Here is a 16,565-nt window from a genome sequence, read left to right on the forward strand (position 1 = left end):
AATGTAGGCAATTAGGATTCTACCTTTTCGCCCATAAAACGCTCTAAAAAATGTTTAAAAAATGCCTACAATGGTCCATTTACCTGCGTGTTTACGAAACTATAGCAACATTGTTATTGTAAAAACTATTTTTCTGGTGTCTTGATTGACAGCCGATATGTATGCTAGCTACTGGAGTTAAAGTTAAAGTACCATAGATAATCACACACACATGCACATGCGCTAATTATTTTGCGGAGCTGTACAATCATAGGTGGTTTAAGTAATTCCACATTACCTCTATTGGTAGTTGCCTCTTGCTAGCAGATTTTTATTCTTTTTAAATGTGTGTTTTCTTGTCTCACTTTGGGATAGTGAATGGCAGGCAAAATTTCAATTTCAAATCTCAGTTTTCCTTTAAATTTACCAAGGATTTTATGTAATCCACATAGGGTCAAAGATGTACAACTTGACTCCCACTCATATCTGGTTGAATTACCAAATTTGGCCCCCTTGCCCTTCTTTGGGCACCCCTGCTGTAATTAATGTTGCAGTTTTCCACACTAAAAAAGAAACCATGCTTGAAAGAAAACACTTGAACGTACATTAAGGCTCGACTTTTCCAAAATGCACGAGCTTGATGCCAATTTACATTGAATTTGCATTATACATGCTGCTGATTGGCATTAGCCATTTTTCCATGTGGATTTCAACACCTCCAAATGCGATAATGAAAATTATTAACAAAGATGCATTTTACAATCAAACAGCTGTGTAACAACAACAAACAAAAGACACAAGTGACAAATTCAACTTAATAGCAAAGACTACTTCCTTACTCTGCAACGCACAACAGTCTATACACTACTACTGTCTAACGCAGAGGTCACCAACCTTTTTGAAACCAAGAGCTACTTCTTGGGTACTGATTAATGCGAAGGGCTACCAGTTTGATACACACTTTAAAAAATTACCAGAAATAGCCAATTTGCTCAATTTACCTTTAATAAATAAATAAATAAATATATATATATATATATATATATATATATATATATATTAAAAAATGGGTATTTCTGTATGTCATTCCGTAGTACATTTTTTTTTTCCTTTTACGGAAGGTTTTTTGTAAAGAAAAAATTATGAAAAAAAACACTTAATTGAACGGTTTAAAAGAGGAGAAAACAAGAAAAAAATGGAAAATAAAATTTTGAAACATAGTTTATCTTCAATTTCGACTCTATTAAATTCAAAATTCAACCGTAAAAAAGAAGAGAAAAACTAGCTAATTCGAATCTTTTTGAAAAAATAAAAAAAATAATTCATGGAACATCATTAGTCATTTTTCCTGATTAAGATTCATTTTAGAATTTTGATGACATGTTTTAAATAGGTTCAAATCCAAACTGCACTTTGTTAGAATATATAACAAATTGGACCAAGCTATATTTCTAACAAATAAAAATAATTATTTCTTCTAGATTTTCCAGAACAAAAATTTTGAAAGACTTTGAAATAAGATTTAAATATGATTCTACAGATTTTCTAGATTTGCCGGAATCATTTTTTAAAATTTCAATCATAATAAGTTTGAAGAAATATTTTACAAATATTTTTTGTCGAAAAAACAGAAGCTGCAATGAAGAATTAAACTAAAATGTATTCATTATTCTTTACAATAAAAAAAAAAAAACTTGAACATTGATTTAAATTGTCATGAAAGAAGAGGAAGGAATTTAAAAGGTAAAAAGGTATATGTGTTTAAAAATCCTACAATCATTTTTAATGTTGTATTTTTTCTCTAAAGTTGTCTTTCTGAAAGTTATAAGAAGCAAAGTAAAAACTGAAATAAATGAATTTATTTAAACAAGTGAAGACCAAGTCTTTAAAATATTTTCTTGGATTTTCAAATTCTATTTGAGTTTTGTCTCTCTTAGGATTAAAAATGTCAAGCAAAGTGAGACCATCTTGCTAGTAAATAAATAAAATAAAAAAAAAATAGAGGCAGCTCACTGGTAAGTGCTGCTATTTGAGTTATTTTTAGAACAGGCCAGCGGGCGACTCATCTGGTCCTTACGGGCTACCTGGTGCCAGCACCAGTGTTGGTGACAGCTGCTCTAACGCCTTGGAATAGCAACTGCATGCGATGACTATTATATATTAATTTTATAACACTTATATTACAAATGAGCCTCAGAAGTATAAAAAAAACAGATACAACAACTAAACAGCAAAATTATCATTATTTCACTATTAAATGTTACTTAAAAAAAGAGACATTTCAATTCTACAACTTTTTTTCAACCCATAAACACGCCCGAGTGCAGCTGACAGTGACCCCAAAAAAGGGACAAGCGGTAGAAAATGGATGGATGGATGGAAACACACACAAAAGTACAGTAGCGAAAATTGGTGTCATTGAGTGAAGGTTTGTAGGTACCGAGTAGTTACTGGTACCGTATCGGTTCAAATGTGAAAGGTACACATCGGTCAAAATACAAGATAAAAACATTAGATTTGAGATAAGTACTAAAAAAATTCAGATATTAATTTGATAATTTTACTTGATCAGATTTGTATATCTAGAAATTAGCAGGACTTTTAAGGTAGAAATAAGCATTTTATTCTGAAAAAAAACATTATTCAACTTGCAATTCTCAAAATTAACATCCTCAAGATGTTGCCGAATCTTTACGTAATATTTATTTTAATTTATTTTTTGGGGGGCGGGGGGACCGACATATCTGAAATTGTGCTTACCGACCTGGAAGCTATGAAATAAAGGCACACCTTTAAATAAAATTTTTATACTACAATTGAAAAATATAACTATTGATGCTAAAATTAAGATTAGTCAATGACTATAAATAAGTAAATAGCTCTTAAAGGCCTACTGAAACCCACTACTACCGACCACGCAGTCTGATAGTTTATATATCAATGATGAAATATTAACATTGCAACACATGCCAATACGGCCGGTTTAGTTTACTAAATTACAATTTTAAATTTCCCGTGAGTTTTTTGTTGAAAACGTCGCGGAATGATGACGCGATGATGACGTGTGTTTGTGAAGTTATTGGTTGGAGGGGACGTATTAGCTCAGCACCAGTTATGGCTAAAAGTCGTCTCTTTTCATCGCGCAATTACACAGTATTTTGGACATCTGTGTTGCTGAATCTTTTGCAATTTGTTCAATTAATAATGGAGAAGTCAAAGTAGAAAGATGGAGGTGGGAAGCTTTTAGCCTTTCGCCACACAAACACACGGTGTTTCCTTGTTTAAAATTCCCTGAGGTGAAGCTTTACTATGGATCAAAGCGGTCAAGCGAACATGGATCCCAATTACATATCAACCGTCAGTTTTCGGTGAGAAAATTGTGGAAATAAGTCGCCTCTTACCGGAGATCAGCGTCCTCCTGCAGCTGCCGTGACTTCTCCCAGAGACTCTGGCGTCAACACACCCGTGGCCACACCCCTCCGACTTTAAGGTACTATTTAACTCACTAAAACACTAGCAACACAATAAGCAGATAAGGGATTTCCCAGAATTATCCTAGTAAATGTGTCTAAAAACATCTGAATCGCTCTCACTGCCCTTCGCCTTTTTTTTTTTTAAACTTTTTTTTCTCGGCCTTCACTCTAAATTTCTTCATCCATGAATCTTTCATCCTCGCTCAAATTAATGGGGAAATTGTCGCTTTCTCGGTCCGAATAGCTGTAGCTGCTGCTCGCTATGACTGTAAACAATGTGAGGATGTGAAGAGCTCCAGAACCAGTAACGTCACACGCACATCGTCTGCTACTTCCGGTAAAGGCAAGGCTTTTTATTAGCAACCTAAAGTTGCAAAATTTATCATTGATGTTCTCTACTAAATAATTTCAGCAAAAATATAGCAATATCACGAAATGATCAAGTATGACACATAGAATGGACCTGCTATTCCCGTTTGAATAAGAAAATCTCATTTCAGTAGGCCTTTAAAACTTGGGAATTTTCTCAAAACACATTTTTAAACCTTGACAATGGCTAATAATTTGCAGTATAATTCCTATTTCCTGTATTACTCAGGGTATTGCAATATACTTATTTTACTGATTGCGGATTCTGAAGCTGTTTCTTTTTTTTTTGTTTCAATACTTAAACCCTTTTGACTTTAGAGGTTCCACTGTGTGGAATTATTTTGACAGCTGTGGTTGAGTAACTGTCACTGATCAGTTAAAAAAGTGCATGTGTTGTCAGAGAGAGCAGCTGTTCTTGTCAGTCTCAATGCAGCTCCTGTATCTGCTGGACCAGCACATATTCAACACATGTCTTCTGCAGGATACTAATAATACTACTACAGTACTCTTATAGATGGATTGTTTTTGTGAACAGATGTTTTCTTTTATTATCATCTAAACCAGGGGCGCTCACACTTTTTCTGCAGGCGAGCTACTTTTCAATTGAACAAGTCGAGGAGATCTACCTCATTCCTATTTATAATTTATATTTATTTATTTATGAAAGAGGCATTTTTGTTAACAAGTTAATGGTGTTTAATGATAATACAAGCATGTTGAACACACATAGATTCCTTTCTTTCATGAAGACAAGAATATAAGTTGGTGTATTTGATTCTGATGACTTGCATTGATTGGAATCAGACAGTGGTGCTGATAACGTCCGCATTTTCAAATGGAGGGAAAAAAAAGTCCTCTTTTCTGTCCAATACCACATGAAAGTGGTTGGATTTGGCATCTCATTTGTCCAACTTGCATACTCGTTTTTAAACACTTTGTTATGACAGTAGCATATGTGTGTGGCCCTTTAATGTCTGGCAGCAGGTGAGTGACGTCAGTGAGTGTGCGGGTGGGCAAGCAAGTGAGAAAGCGGTCGCTGAGGGTGGGGGAGAAATACATTGGCATCAAACTCCGTAGCTTGCTAGCTTGTGCACGCTAGCTTTCTGAGACTCTTATTTTGTTAGCACAGGCAGGATGAAACAGGTCTTTTATGGTGAAGACAGGAACTGTGCAGTCGGTCTTTAGAGTTTTGACAGTAGGTACGGATTCTCTAGAAATAAAATGTGTTTCTCTGCGTCCGCCGTGTTAGTGATTTTTTTCTTAAATATGAACTCGCAGCAGCCAGCGTCATCTCACAAGATCCTCGGGTGCCGAGAATGTCAAACAACTGACGAAAGTGAAGTCTTGGTATGATTGATGATTGCTCATTTTTATGTACATTTTTTAATGCCTGGCTTGAGATCGACTGACACACCCTCCGAGATCGACCAGTCGATCGCGATCGACGTAATGGGCACCCCTGATCTAAACTGAAGATGTAGTATCTCAACAATTAAGCAAGGAGAATACTTTAAAGAAGGGGTCACCAACCTTTTTGAAACCAAGAGCTACTTCTTGGGTACTGATTAATGCGAAGGGCTACCAGTTTGATACACACTTAAATAAATTGCCAGAAATAGCCAATTTGCTCAATATACCTTTAATAAATAAATCTATATATATAAAAAAAAATGGGCATTTCTGTCTGTTATTCCGTCGTTTATTTTTTTTCCTTTTACGGAAGTTTTTTTTGTAGAGGATAAATGATGAACAAAAACACTTAATTGAACGGTTTAAAAGAGGAGAAAACACGAAAAAATTAAAATAAAATTTTGAAACATAGTTTATCTTCAATTTCGACTCTTTAAAATTCAAAATTCAACCGAAAAAAAAGAAGAGAAAAACTAGCTAATTCGAATCTTTTTGAAAAAAATAAAAAAAATTATTTATAGAACATCATTAGTAATTTTTTCAGATTTAGATTAATTTTAGAATTTTGATGACATGTTTTAAATAGGTTCAAATCCAATCTGCACTTTGTGAGAATATATAACAAATTGGACCAAGCTATATTTCTAACAAAGACAAATCATTATTTCTTCTAGATTTTACAGAGCAAAAATTTTAAAAGAAATTCAAAAGACTTTGAAATAAAATTTAAATTTGATTCTACAGATTTAAAATAATAATAATAATGGATTACATTTATATCACGCTTTTCTATTGTTAGATACTCAAAGCGCTCACAGAGAAGTGGGAACCCATCATCCATTCACACCTGGTGGTGGTAAGCTACATCTGTAGCCACAGCTGCCCTGGGGTAGACTGACGGAAGCGTGGCTGCCAGTTTGCGCCTATGGCCCCTCCGACCACCACCTATCATTCATTCATCATTCATTCACCAGTGTGAGCGGCACCGGGGGCAAGGGTGAAGTGTCTTGCCCAAGGACACAACGGCAGCGATTTGGATGCCAATAGGTGGGAAGCGAACTTGCAACCCTCAGGTTTCTGGCACGGCCGCTCTACCCACTACGCCACGCTGCCCCTTTTCTAGATTTGCCAGAATGGTCCACTGTTCCTCTTATACAGCCTCACGTCATTAGTCACAGGTGTGGACTGCGGCCAGCTGCAGTGATGAGCGCGGGGGCGTGTCCGGGTGCGCTGTCAGCGGGCCCTCTGGGTGGAACCACAGCGGAGGAAGATGGAGACCGCATGTACCACAACACAATAATTCATAATAACATTGATTTTGATTCAATATTATGTTTTGAGCAATGATATCAGTCAACATTGCAACTTTTTCTAAATTACATTTCACCTTTAAGCTTTTTTTTTCAATTTTGTTATGTTTTTGTTTCTTTTAATAGTATTTTTAGAATGTGCCATGGGCCTTTAAAACATTAGCTGCGGGCCGCAAATGGCCTCCGGGGCACACGTTTGACACCCCTAATTCTACTAAATCTATCATAAAACGTGGAGCCTGGCGACGCATGCGCGTTTATCATAACTCTCTTGCTCTCTCTGTCTCTCCCTCACAAATGCTGCTGCGTGCGCACACACCTTCACAATTTGTTTTGTTTTTAACCCCTTCTTAACCTTCGTACATCGAAAATACCGTTCACGCAACCCTAACTCAAAATACCGGACTTTTGAGGCATTTAAGAAATTCCGCCCGCACAGCCCCCGCAAAAGAGGACATGTCCGGTAAAAAGAGGACGTATGGTCAATCTACCTTAGCAGAAAAACAGCCCCAAAGCATGATGTTTCCACCCCCATGCTTCACAGGAGGTATGATTTTCTTGGGATGCAACTCGGTATTCTTCTTCCTCCAAACACGACGAGTTGAGTTCATACCAAGAAGTTCTATGTTGGTTTCATCTGACCACATGACATTCTCCCAATCCTCTGCTGTATCATCCATGTATCCATTTTGGTATAAACTCAACTCGTCGTGTTTGGAGGAAGAAGAATACAGAGTTGCATCCCAAGAACACCATACCTACTGTGAAGCGTGTGGGTGGAAACATTATGCTTTGGGGCTGTTCTTCTGCTAAGGGGACAGGACGATTGATCCGTGTTAAGGAAAGAATGAATGGGGCCATGGATCGTGAGCTTTTGAGCCAAAACCTTCGTTCCATCAGTGAGAGCTTTGAATGGTTCACCAAATACTTATTTTCCACCATAATTTACAAATAAATTCTTTAAAATTCCTACAATGTGAATTCCTGGATTTTTTTTTCACATTCTGTCTCTCAAAGTTGAAGTGTACCTATGATGAAAATTACAGATCTCTGTCATCATTTTAAGTGGAAGAACTTGCACAATCGGTGGCTGACTAAATACTTTTTTGCTCCACTGTATACATGTACACTGTGCGATGAGGGGGCGACTTGTCCGGGGCGTACCCCGCCTTCTGCCCGATTGTAGCTTAGACAGGCTCCAGCGCCCCCTGCAACCCTGAACAACCCTGAAGGGAATAAGCGGTAGAAAATGGATGGATGGATGGATGGATTGAGACATTCTTACAACATATCATTATTATTTTTTTTTTTAAAACAATCTGCATTCCTGCCTAGTGTTTTTCGTGTCAACATTTCAACTTTTTCTCGTGACATTTGCTGTCTTATGTATTTTATTTTATTTTTCAGTAAAGATGGTAACTATAGCAAGCTGTTAAAAAATGTGCTGTGGTCAGCAAAAGGCCCTCAGGCCACACTTTTGGCACCCCTGACTTAAGAACAAGGCAGGTCCTCACCATAATATGGTTGTGTTCTTCTCGTCACCAGTTGCCATCCAATGTCAGGAGAGTGCACGTGTCTGTCAGGTTGGTCTGGCCTCTACTGCAATGAGTCGTGCACCCCGGGCTTCTACGGGGAGTCCTGCCAGCAGGTGTGCCAGTGCCAGAACGGTGCAGACTGCCACAGTGTGACAGGAGCGTGTGTTTGTGCTCCAGGCTTCACGGTAAACTTTTTGTCATGTCAATAATTGCCTATGCATGATACATCAACAGGTTTTTCATTTTACTGTCAAGCTGGCCATAATTAAAAAAAATTAAAAAAGCATAACAGAGCTGTATAGGAAATCCCCACGTTTGCCGATTTTTTAAGCAATTATTTTCCATTCATGGGAAAATTTTCAGTTGTTAAATTTGCTTTAATGCCGTAAATGCATCAATAAGTAATTATATTTTGAATCAAACACATAGTGTTATTAAATGTGTTGTGACAGAATTCTCAAGCCGTCGTGCGGGTTCCACGGACCGTCAAGGAAGGACATAGCGGCGGGCACGTTTAGACTTCTTTATTTTTCAATAAAGACTGCTTTTCAGCTACTCCGTGTGCCGCTCGCTCTTCCGCTTGCATTTCTGCTTCAGGCGTCGTCACCTCTCTCGCGTTCTCAGTCTCTATCTCTCAGCGTCAGCTTCCCTCTGGCTCCTTCTCGTCTCTCCGCCTCTCTCTCTGACGTTCACGGCTGTCACCCTTTTATACAGTGCGAGAGGATTACTTAATTGTCCCCAGGTGCGCGATCCACGCACCTGATATCGATCGCGGCGTCGCTCCCGGCGCGCCTCGCCACTCGCTCGCCGTCCACGCCTCATTACCGCCATCCTGGGCCGAGCTCCGGCGTGTCCTGCCTCGCTGTCGGACTGCCGGCCACGCCTCTCCACATGTGTCATTGATTTATTTAATGTAAATCACATGTAATGTAATTAATTATTGATTTAGTTATTTCATGATATATTTAATGATTTCATTAAATAATGACACATTTAAGTAATTATTTAAAGATGTATTTATCTAATGTTGTCCAATTTGGCTCTCCAAAGTTTTTGGCAGAATCTGATCTCATTTGCCTTACATTGATAAAGTTTGAATTGCCTAGCAAGTGGTCAAAAGCAAACAGCAGTGAGTCCCTCCATGAATTTGGGATGTTGCAAAAATTGTGCCTATTCACTCAGTTAAAGGGAAACATTATCACCAGACCCATGTAAGCGTCAATATATACCTTGATGTTGCAGAAAAAAGACCATATAGTTTTTAACCGATTTCCGAACTCTAAATGGGTGAATTTTGGCGAATTAAACGTTTTTCTATTAGCGTGATGTCACCTAGGTAGTCAACCGCCATTTTCTCAAACACATTATAAACATAGAGGTAAATCAGCTCTGTTATTTTCCGTTTTTTTCGACTGTTTTCCGTACCTTGGAAGACATCATGCCTCGTCGGTGTGTTGTCGGAGGGTGTAACAACACGATTAGGGACGGATTCAAGTTGATTTATGTAGAATGTGCATCGATTAGCACGGCATGCTAATCGATGCTAACATGCAACATTTAGGCTAGCTGTATGTACATTTGTAGCTATATTTGCATCCAGCCTTTCTCTCCATCCACATTTAATGCCAAACAAACACTTACCAATCAACGGATTTAAGTTGCTCCAGTGTCACAAGATGCGAAAGTCCCGATCGTTTGGTCTGCACATTTTACCGGCGATGCTAAGGCAGACATGGCACAGAGATGTATGGATATCCTGCAGATGCATTTCCAACGATAAAGTCAAGGAAATCACAAAGGTGAGTTTTGTTGATGTTATTGACTTATGTGCTAATCAGACATATTTGGTCGCGACATGACTGCCAGCTAATCGATGCTAACATGTTATTTAAGCTAGCTGTATGTACATTTGTAGCTATATTTGAATCCAGCCTTTCCCTCCACCCACATTTAATGCCAAACAAACACTTACCAATCGACAGATTTAAGTTGCTCCAGTGTCACAAGATGCGAAACTCCCGATCGTTTGGTCTGCACATTTTACCGGCGATGCTAAGGCAGACATGGCCGAATAGCGTCAATAGTTATTTGCTCAATAGCTTCAGTTTTTTCTTCAATTTTGTTTTCGCTATCTGCCTCCATACTCCAACCATCCGTTTCAATACATGCGTAATCTGTTGAATCACTTAAGCCGCTGAAATCAGTCTGAATTCGAGCTAATGTCGCTATATCTTGCTGTGCTATCCGCCTGGATAGCATGTATATCACTGGATGAAATCACAGGAAAATGGACGGTGGCTTCACAGATAGCGAAAATCAAAGCCTTTTTTCGGGATATTCCACAATGGGTAAAATTTTGAAAAAAAAATTGAAAAATGAAATAAGCCACTGGGAACTGATTTTTATTGTTTTTAACCCTTCTGAAATTGTGATAATGTTCCCCTTTAAACCAATACTCGCAACTTATGCACTACCTTGCAACTTTGTCCGATACCCGCAACTTTCCCCGGACATTTCGGCCAATCAGCGTAATTTTCACCAATTTCATTTTGTTCTTTCAGCGTCTAAGCCAGGGGTGTCAAACTCATTTTAGATCGGGGCCACGTGGAGAAAAATCTACTCCCAAGTTGGCCGGACTGGTAAAATCACACCACAATAACTTAAAAATAAAGACAACTTCAGATTGTTTTCTTTGTTTAAAAATAGAACAAGCACATTCTGAAAATGTACAAATCATAATGTTGTTGGGGTTTTTTTTACACTTACATGTTGCGGTTAATAGTATTCTATCTTTATTTGTTGTTATGTATTCTTTCTGAATACATTATGTGATAATGTTCATCAGTCAACTCATTGGTGTTAATTTTCAATCTTTCAATATAAAAAAAATAATATCAAAATCAAATTACAGGATGTTATTGATGAAGTGTGCGCATTTTCCTCGACTGGTGCACGGACAACATGTGGTATATTTTTTTACAGAGGTTATATCATCTAAAAAGATACAAATAATTGCTATTGCGACATCTAGTGGACACATTTAGAACAGCATTTTCTTTCATTCAAAAATTTCGGCTCATTTCTATACTTAGCAAAATCATCCCGTAGGCCAGACAAAACCTGTTGCAGGCCTGATGCCTGCGGGCCCTACGTTTGACACCCCTGGTCTAAGCGATGCTAAGCCTTCTGGGTAATCGAGTATAGAAACATACCAGTAAAGAATTCCAAGACTCTTGGCTCTATTATAACCCCGCTAGCACCCCCATAGGCATTTACACCTATGGCATTGGCACCTTACATGTCATAACCCCTAACTAGTGGCACAATACGCTATTATTAGTATTGGCTTAAATGCACAAAAATTGTCAGCCAGAATTCGAGAAATCGTCCCTGATCTAGTCCTGCTTCATTTTTTCAGGCTTTGGACTGCTCAGTGCCGTGCCCTGCAGGATCTCATGGAGCCAAATGCTCTTCCACCTGTAACTGCAAGAATGGAGCTCAATGCTCACCTGTGGATGGGTCCTGCTTCTGTAAACCAGGTGAGTTGAAGAACAATAAGATAACTGTAACATATTTGTTATTCTTTTATTGTAACGAATCACACAAGTCCACTGTCTTTCGGTCGCTCCCTGGTGGTTGGCTGATTGTTGGTTGTGAAAGTACTTTAATTAATTAATTGATTGATTGATTGAAACTTTTATTAGTAGATTGCACAGTACAGTACATATTCCGTACAATTGACCACTAAATGGTAACACCCCAATAAGTTTTTCAACTTGTTTAAGTCCGGGTCCACCTTAATCAATTAATGGTAATTGATATAGATCAGGGTTCGACAACCTTTACCACTCAAAGAGCCATTTTGACCCGTTTCACAAAATAAAGAAAACAATGGGAGCCACAAAACTCTTTTGAAATTTAAAATGAAATAACACTGCATACAGAGGTTTTTTTTTTTTTGCTTTGTGCTATGTATTAACCAGTGGTCTCAGACACGCGGCCCGATATGAAAATTTGATGTTGCTTTAAATGTATGCCGCTTGACAGCATCACATTTGCCGACCCTGCCAAATTTTCCAAAAGGATCCCCACTTTTCAGAGCAACTATTCTCACGAATGTCTGCTCATTTTCACTCAATCAACAATAATAAGGGCGTGCTATGTAGGTGCTGCCTTTAACGCCCTCTACAATATGTACAAACAGCTTGAAAGCCCAGTCACATGTTGTATGTGGCTTCCGCAGGCACGCGTGTACGACAAGGCATACTTTTTCAACAGCCATACAGGTTACACTGAAAGTGCCCGTTTAAACAATTTTAACACTCTTACTAATATGCGCCACACTGTGAACCCACACCAAACAAAAATGACAAACATATTTCGGGAGAACATCTGCACTGCATCGCAACTAAAACACAACAGAATAAATACCCAGTATCCCATGCATCCCTAACTATTCCGGGCTACATTATACACCCCCGCTAGCACAAAATCCCCCCCGGTCATTCTTGTTTGGTGTGGGTTCACAGTGTGGCGCATATTAGTAAGAATGTTAGTTGTTTATATCACAACCCTCAGTGTAACCTGTATGACTGTTGACCAAGTATGGCTTGCATTCGCTTTCGTGTATTAACAGAGGCTGCATATTACATGTGACTGGCCGGCAGGCAGATAGCATGGTGTAAAAATTGCCGCGACGACATCATGTAGCAAACTTTAAAAGCATTGCCATCACGGCACGCCCTCAATATTGTAGTCCGGGTGAAAATCGGAAAATAATTGCCCCGGCTGATTCCTGGGGGAGGCACTAAAATTCGGAAACCTCCCGAATTAACCGGTGGGGTAGGCTCTTATGCGGCTGAGCCACATCAGAGTGATCAGAGAGCCGCATGCGGCTCCAGAGCCGCTGGTTGCCGACCCCTGATAGATAGATAGATAGATAGATAGTACTTTATTGATGCAGCGAAGCCTGTTTTTTTAAATGTTAATATTGCCAGCGATCACCCTCATTTGATCGTGACCACGATTAAAATTTGATTCATTGTGCAGCCCTAACTAACATCCTGGGTAATTCCTCTAAGTTAGGACTTGCAGCTACAACCATTAGCCGTGTTGTTAGCATTCAATGTTGTTAGCATTAGGTGTTGGATGTTGTCACTCCACATCGCTCACGCCAAAGGCTCACCAATGTCATGTGGAGCTGATGATGTTGAAGATGAGGTGAATCAACAGAGTTAATTTCCACTAAGCATTGCCTGGACAACTAATAGCAGGTTTGTTAACATTAAAAAAACATTCTAGTACTGGTACGTCTCACACCTCGTCTTTCGATATCGTTCACATCTATGGCTGACCAATGTGGAGATATTTTTATTGATAAGGCAGGAGATGAAGAGGAAGTGCATGGAAAAGTTAATAAACTTGATCGTCGCAGTGAAGATAGCAACTAGATTAGCCGGGTGTTGTTTTTCTTTGGTGAATATTTTTATCGAATGACAAATACAAATACGGACACGTTTCCAGTGAGGGTTAGACTCCGCCAAGGCGGCTCTTTGTCACAGATTCTGTTCATAACTTTTATGGACGGAATTTGTAGGCACAGTCAAGGCGTTAAGGTGATCCGGTTTGGTGGCTGCAGTATTAGATGATGTGGTCCTGATGGCTTCATCTGGCCAGGATCTTCAGCTCTCACTGGATCGGTCCGCAGCTGAGTATGAAGCGACAGGGATGAGAATGAGCACCTCCAAGTCCGAGTCCATGGTTCTCGCCCGGAAAAGAGAGGAGTGCCATATCCGGGTTGGGGAGGATATCCTGCCCCAAGTGAAGAATTTCAAGTACCTTGGAGTCTTGTTCACGAGTGAGGGAAGAGTGGATCGTGACATCGACAGACGGATTGGTGTGGTGTCTTCAGTAATGCGGACGCTGTATTGATCCGTTGTGGTGAAGAAGGAGCTGAGCCGGTAGGCAAAGCTCTCAATTTACCGGTCGATCTACGTTCCCATCCTCACCTATGGTCATGAGCTTTGGGTAATGACAGAAAGGACAAGATCACGGGTACAAGCGGCCGAAATGAGTTTCCTCCGCCGGGTGGCGGGGCTCTCCCTTAGAGATAGGGTGAAAAGCTCTGCCATCCGGGGTGAGCTCAATGGTGGTTCGGGCATCTGGTCAGGATGCCACCCGAACGCCTCCCTAGGGAGGTGTTTAGGGCATGTCCAACCAGAAGGAGGCGATGGGGAAGACACAGGACACGTTGGGAAGATTATGTCTCCCGGCTGGCCTGGGAACGTCTCGGCATTACCCGGGAAGACCTGGACAAAGTGGCTGGGGAGAGGGAAGTCTGGGCTTCCCTGCTTAGGCTGCTGCCCCCACGATCCGACCTCGGATAAGCAGAAGAAAATGGATGGATGGAAATACAAATACTGCACAGTAATGCATACTATACATACATAAAACTCAATTTGAAGCGCGATGTGGAGAGAGGGGACTGTTCTACTTTACAGCCATTTGTAATTCGTTCCCTGACAAGGTTTTGATGAAAGATTTGGATCTGGATCCAACAGTATTATGGGACACCCTGGGGCAACCCACTACCTTAATACAGAATTTATTGCTGAGGATACATTTCATTGTACAGTATGAATAAGAAATTAACATACTGTGTTGCATTGCTCTTAATAATGACTTACCTGCTTTGACCAGGGTGGCATGGAGTGGACTGCTCTATCAACTGTCCCAGTGGTACGTGGGGTCTCGGCTGTAACATGACCTGTCTGTGTGGAAATGGAGGTGCATGTGATGCCGTGACTGGTCACTGTACCTGTGCTGCAGGCTGGAGAGGCCAGAGATGTGAACTCCATTGCCAGGTCGGAACAGCGGGAGTCTTCGAAATTTTCTCTCAAATTATTACAGTGGGGCAAAAAAGTATTTAGTCAGTTCTCCCGCTTAAAATGATGACAGAAGTCTGTAATTTTCATCATAGGTACACTTCAACTGTGAGAGACAGAATGTGAAAAAAAAATCCAGGAATTCACATTGTAGGAATTTTAAAGAATTTATTTGTAAATTATAGTGGAAAATAAGTATATGGTCAACCATTCAAAGCTCTCACTGATGGAAGAAGGTTTTGGCTCAAAATCTCACGATACATGGCCCCATTCATTCTTTCCTTAACACGGATCAATCGTCCTGTCCCCTTAGCAGAAAAACGGCCCCAAAGCATGATGTTTCCACCCCCATGCTTCACAGTAGGTATGGTGTTCTTGGCATGCAACTCAGTATTCTTCTTCCTCCAAACACGACGAGTTGAGTTTATACTAAAATGGATACATGGATGACACAGCAGAGGATTGGGAGAATGTCATGTGGTCAGATGAAACCAAAACAGAACTTTTTGGTATAAACTCAACTCGTCGTGTTTGGAGGAAGAAGAATACTGAGTTGCATCCCAAGAACACCACACCTACTGTGAAGCATGAGGGTGGAAACATCATGCTTTGGGGCTGTTTTTCTGCTAAGGGGGACAGGACGATTGATCCGTGTTAAGGAAAGAATGAATGGGGCCATATATCGTGAGATTTTGAGCCAAAACCTCCTTCCATCAATGGTTGACCAAATACTTATTTTCCACCATAATTTACAAATACATTCTTTAAAATGTCCTACAATGTGAATTCCTGGATTTTTTTTTTCACATTCTGTCTCTCACAGTTGAAGTGTACCTATGATGAAAATTACAGACCTCTGTCATCATTTTAAGTGGGAGAACTTGCACACTCAGTGGCTGACTAAATACTTTTTTGCCCCACTGTATAACACACAGAAATAGAAAATAACACGTCTCCTTTAGGGGGGTACCTATGGTCTCAGCTGTAAAGAGCGCTGTGACTGCAGTCACGCCGACGGATGTCACCACTCCACCGGACACTGCCGCTGCCTGCCTGGTTGGACAGGTAAAGGACAATGGATGTCATTGTCAGGACACAAAACCCTTCATAGATGACATTGTTGTGTGTGTTTGTCTGTGAGCAGGTATCCATTGTGACAGTGTGTGTGCAGAGGGCCGCTGGGGCCCAAACTGCTCACTTGCCTGCCACTGCAAGAACGGAGCGTCTTGCACCCCAGATGAAGGAACCTGTGAGTGTGCGCCAGGATTCAGAGGCCCCACCTGTCAGAGGAGTATGTGATTCCGCAAGTTTTGTTCGATATATGACATTTTAGTGGAGCCCCCAAAATACACTGACTGTGATATCCGGCCTTCAATGAGGCAACAAGTGGAATACATTAGCACTCAAAATTATTCCGCCCTCATTTCATAGTGTATTTATTTGCAATGTTTATCAGATTTACAGTAGTTTTACACAAAACATAGCATTCACAAGCATTTTTTACTGCACATTTTGCTTGGCTCAGTAATTGTTTTGGTTTTGCGGTGATTATTATGACGGTATGTCAGAATGTGGGTATAGGTTCCAATAAAACCTTTTCCCTTA

The 16,565-nt window shown here is 40.0% G+C and overlaps 1 protein-coding gene across 1 annotated transcript in view; it reads left to right on the plus strand.

The window, feature by feature from the left end:
* megf10 (multiple EGF-like-domains 10) overlaps positions 1–16,565 on the plus strand; it is a 147,000-nt gene that overhangs the window by 100,269 nt on the left and 30,166 nt on the right. The window contains exons 10-14 of the mRNA XM_061876880.1: positions 8,087–8,261; positions 11,495–11,615; positions 14,776–14,939; positions 15,923–16,025; positions 16,105–16,251. Coding sequence (XP_061732864.1) covers positions 8,087–8,261; positions 11,495–11,615; positions 14,776–14,939; positions 15,923–16,025; positions 16,105–16,251 — 710 coding nt within the window. The remainder of the gene's footprint in view (positions 1–8,086; positions 8,262–11,494; positions 11,616–14,775; positions 14,940–15,922; positions 16,026–16,104; positions 16,252–16,565) is intronic.

This window comes from Nerophis ophidion, linkage group LG17 (assembly GCF_033978795.1).
Source record: "Nerophis ophidion isolate RoL-2023_Sa linkage group LG17, RoL_Noph_v1.0, whole genome shotgun sequence".
Lineage (NCBI taxonomy): Eukaryota > Metazoa > Chordata > Actinopteri > Syngnathiformes > Syngnathidae > Nerophis > Nerophis ophidion.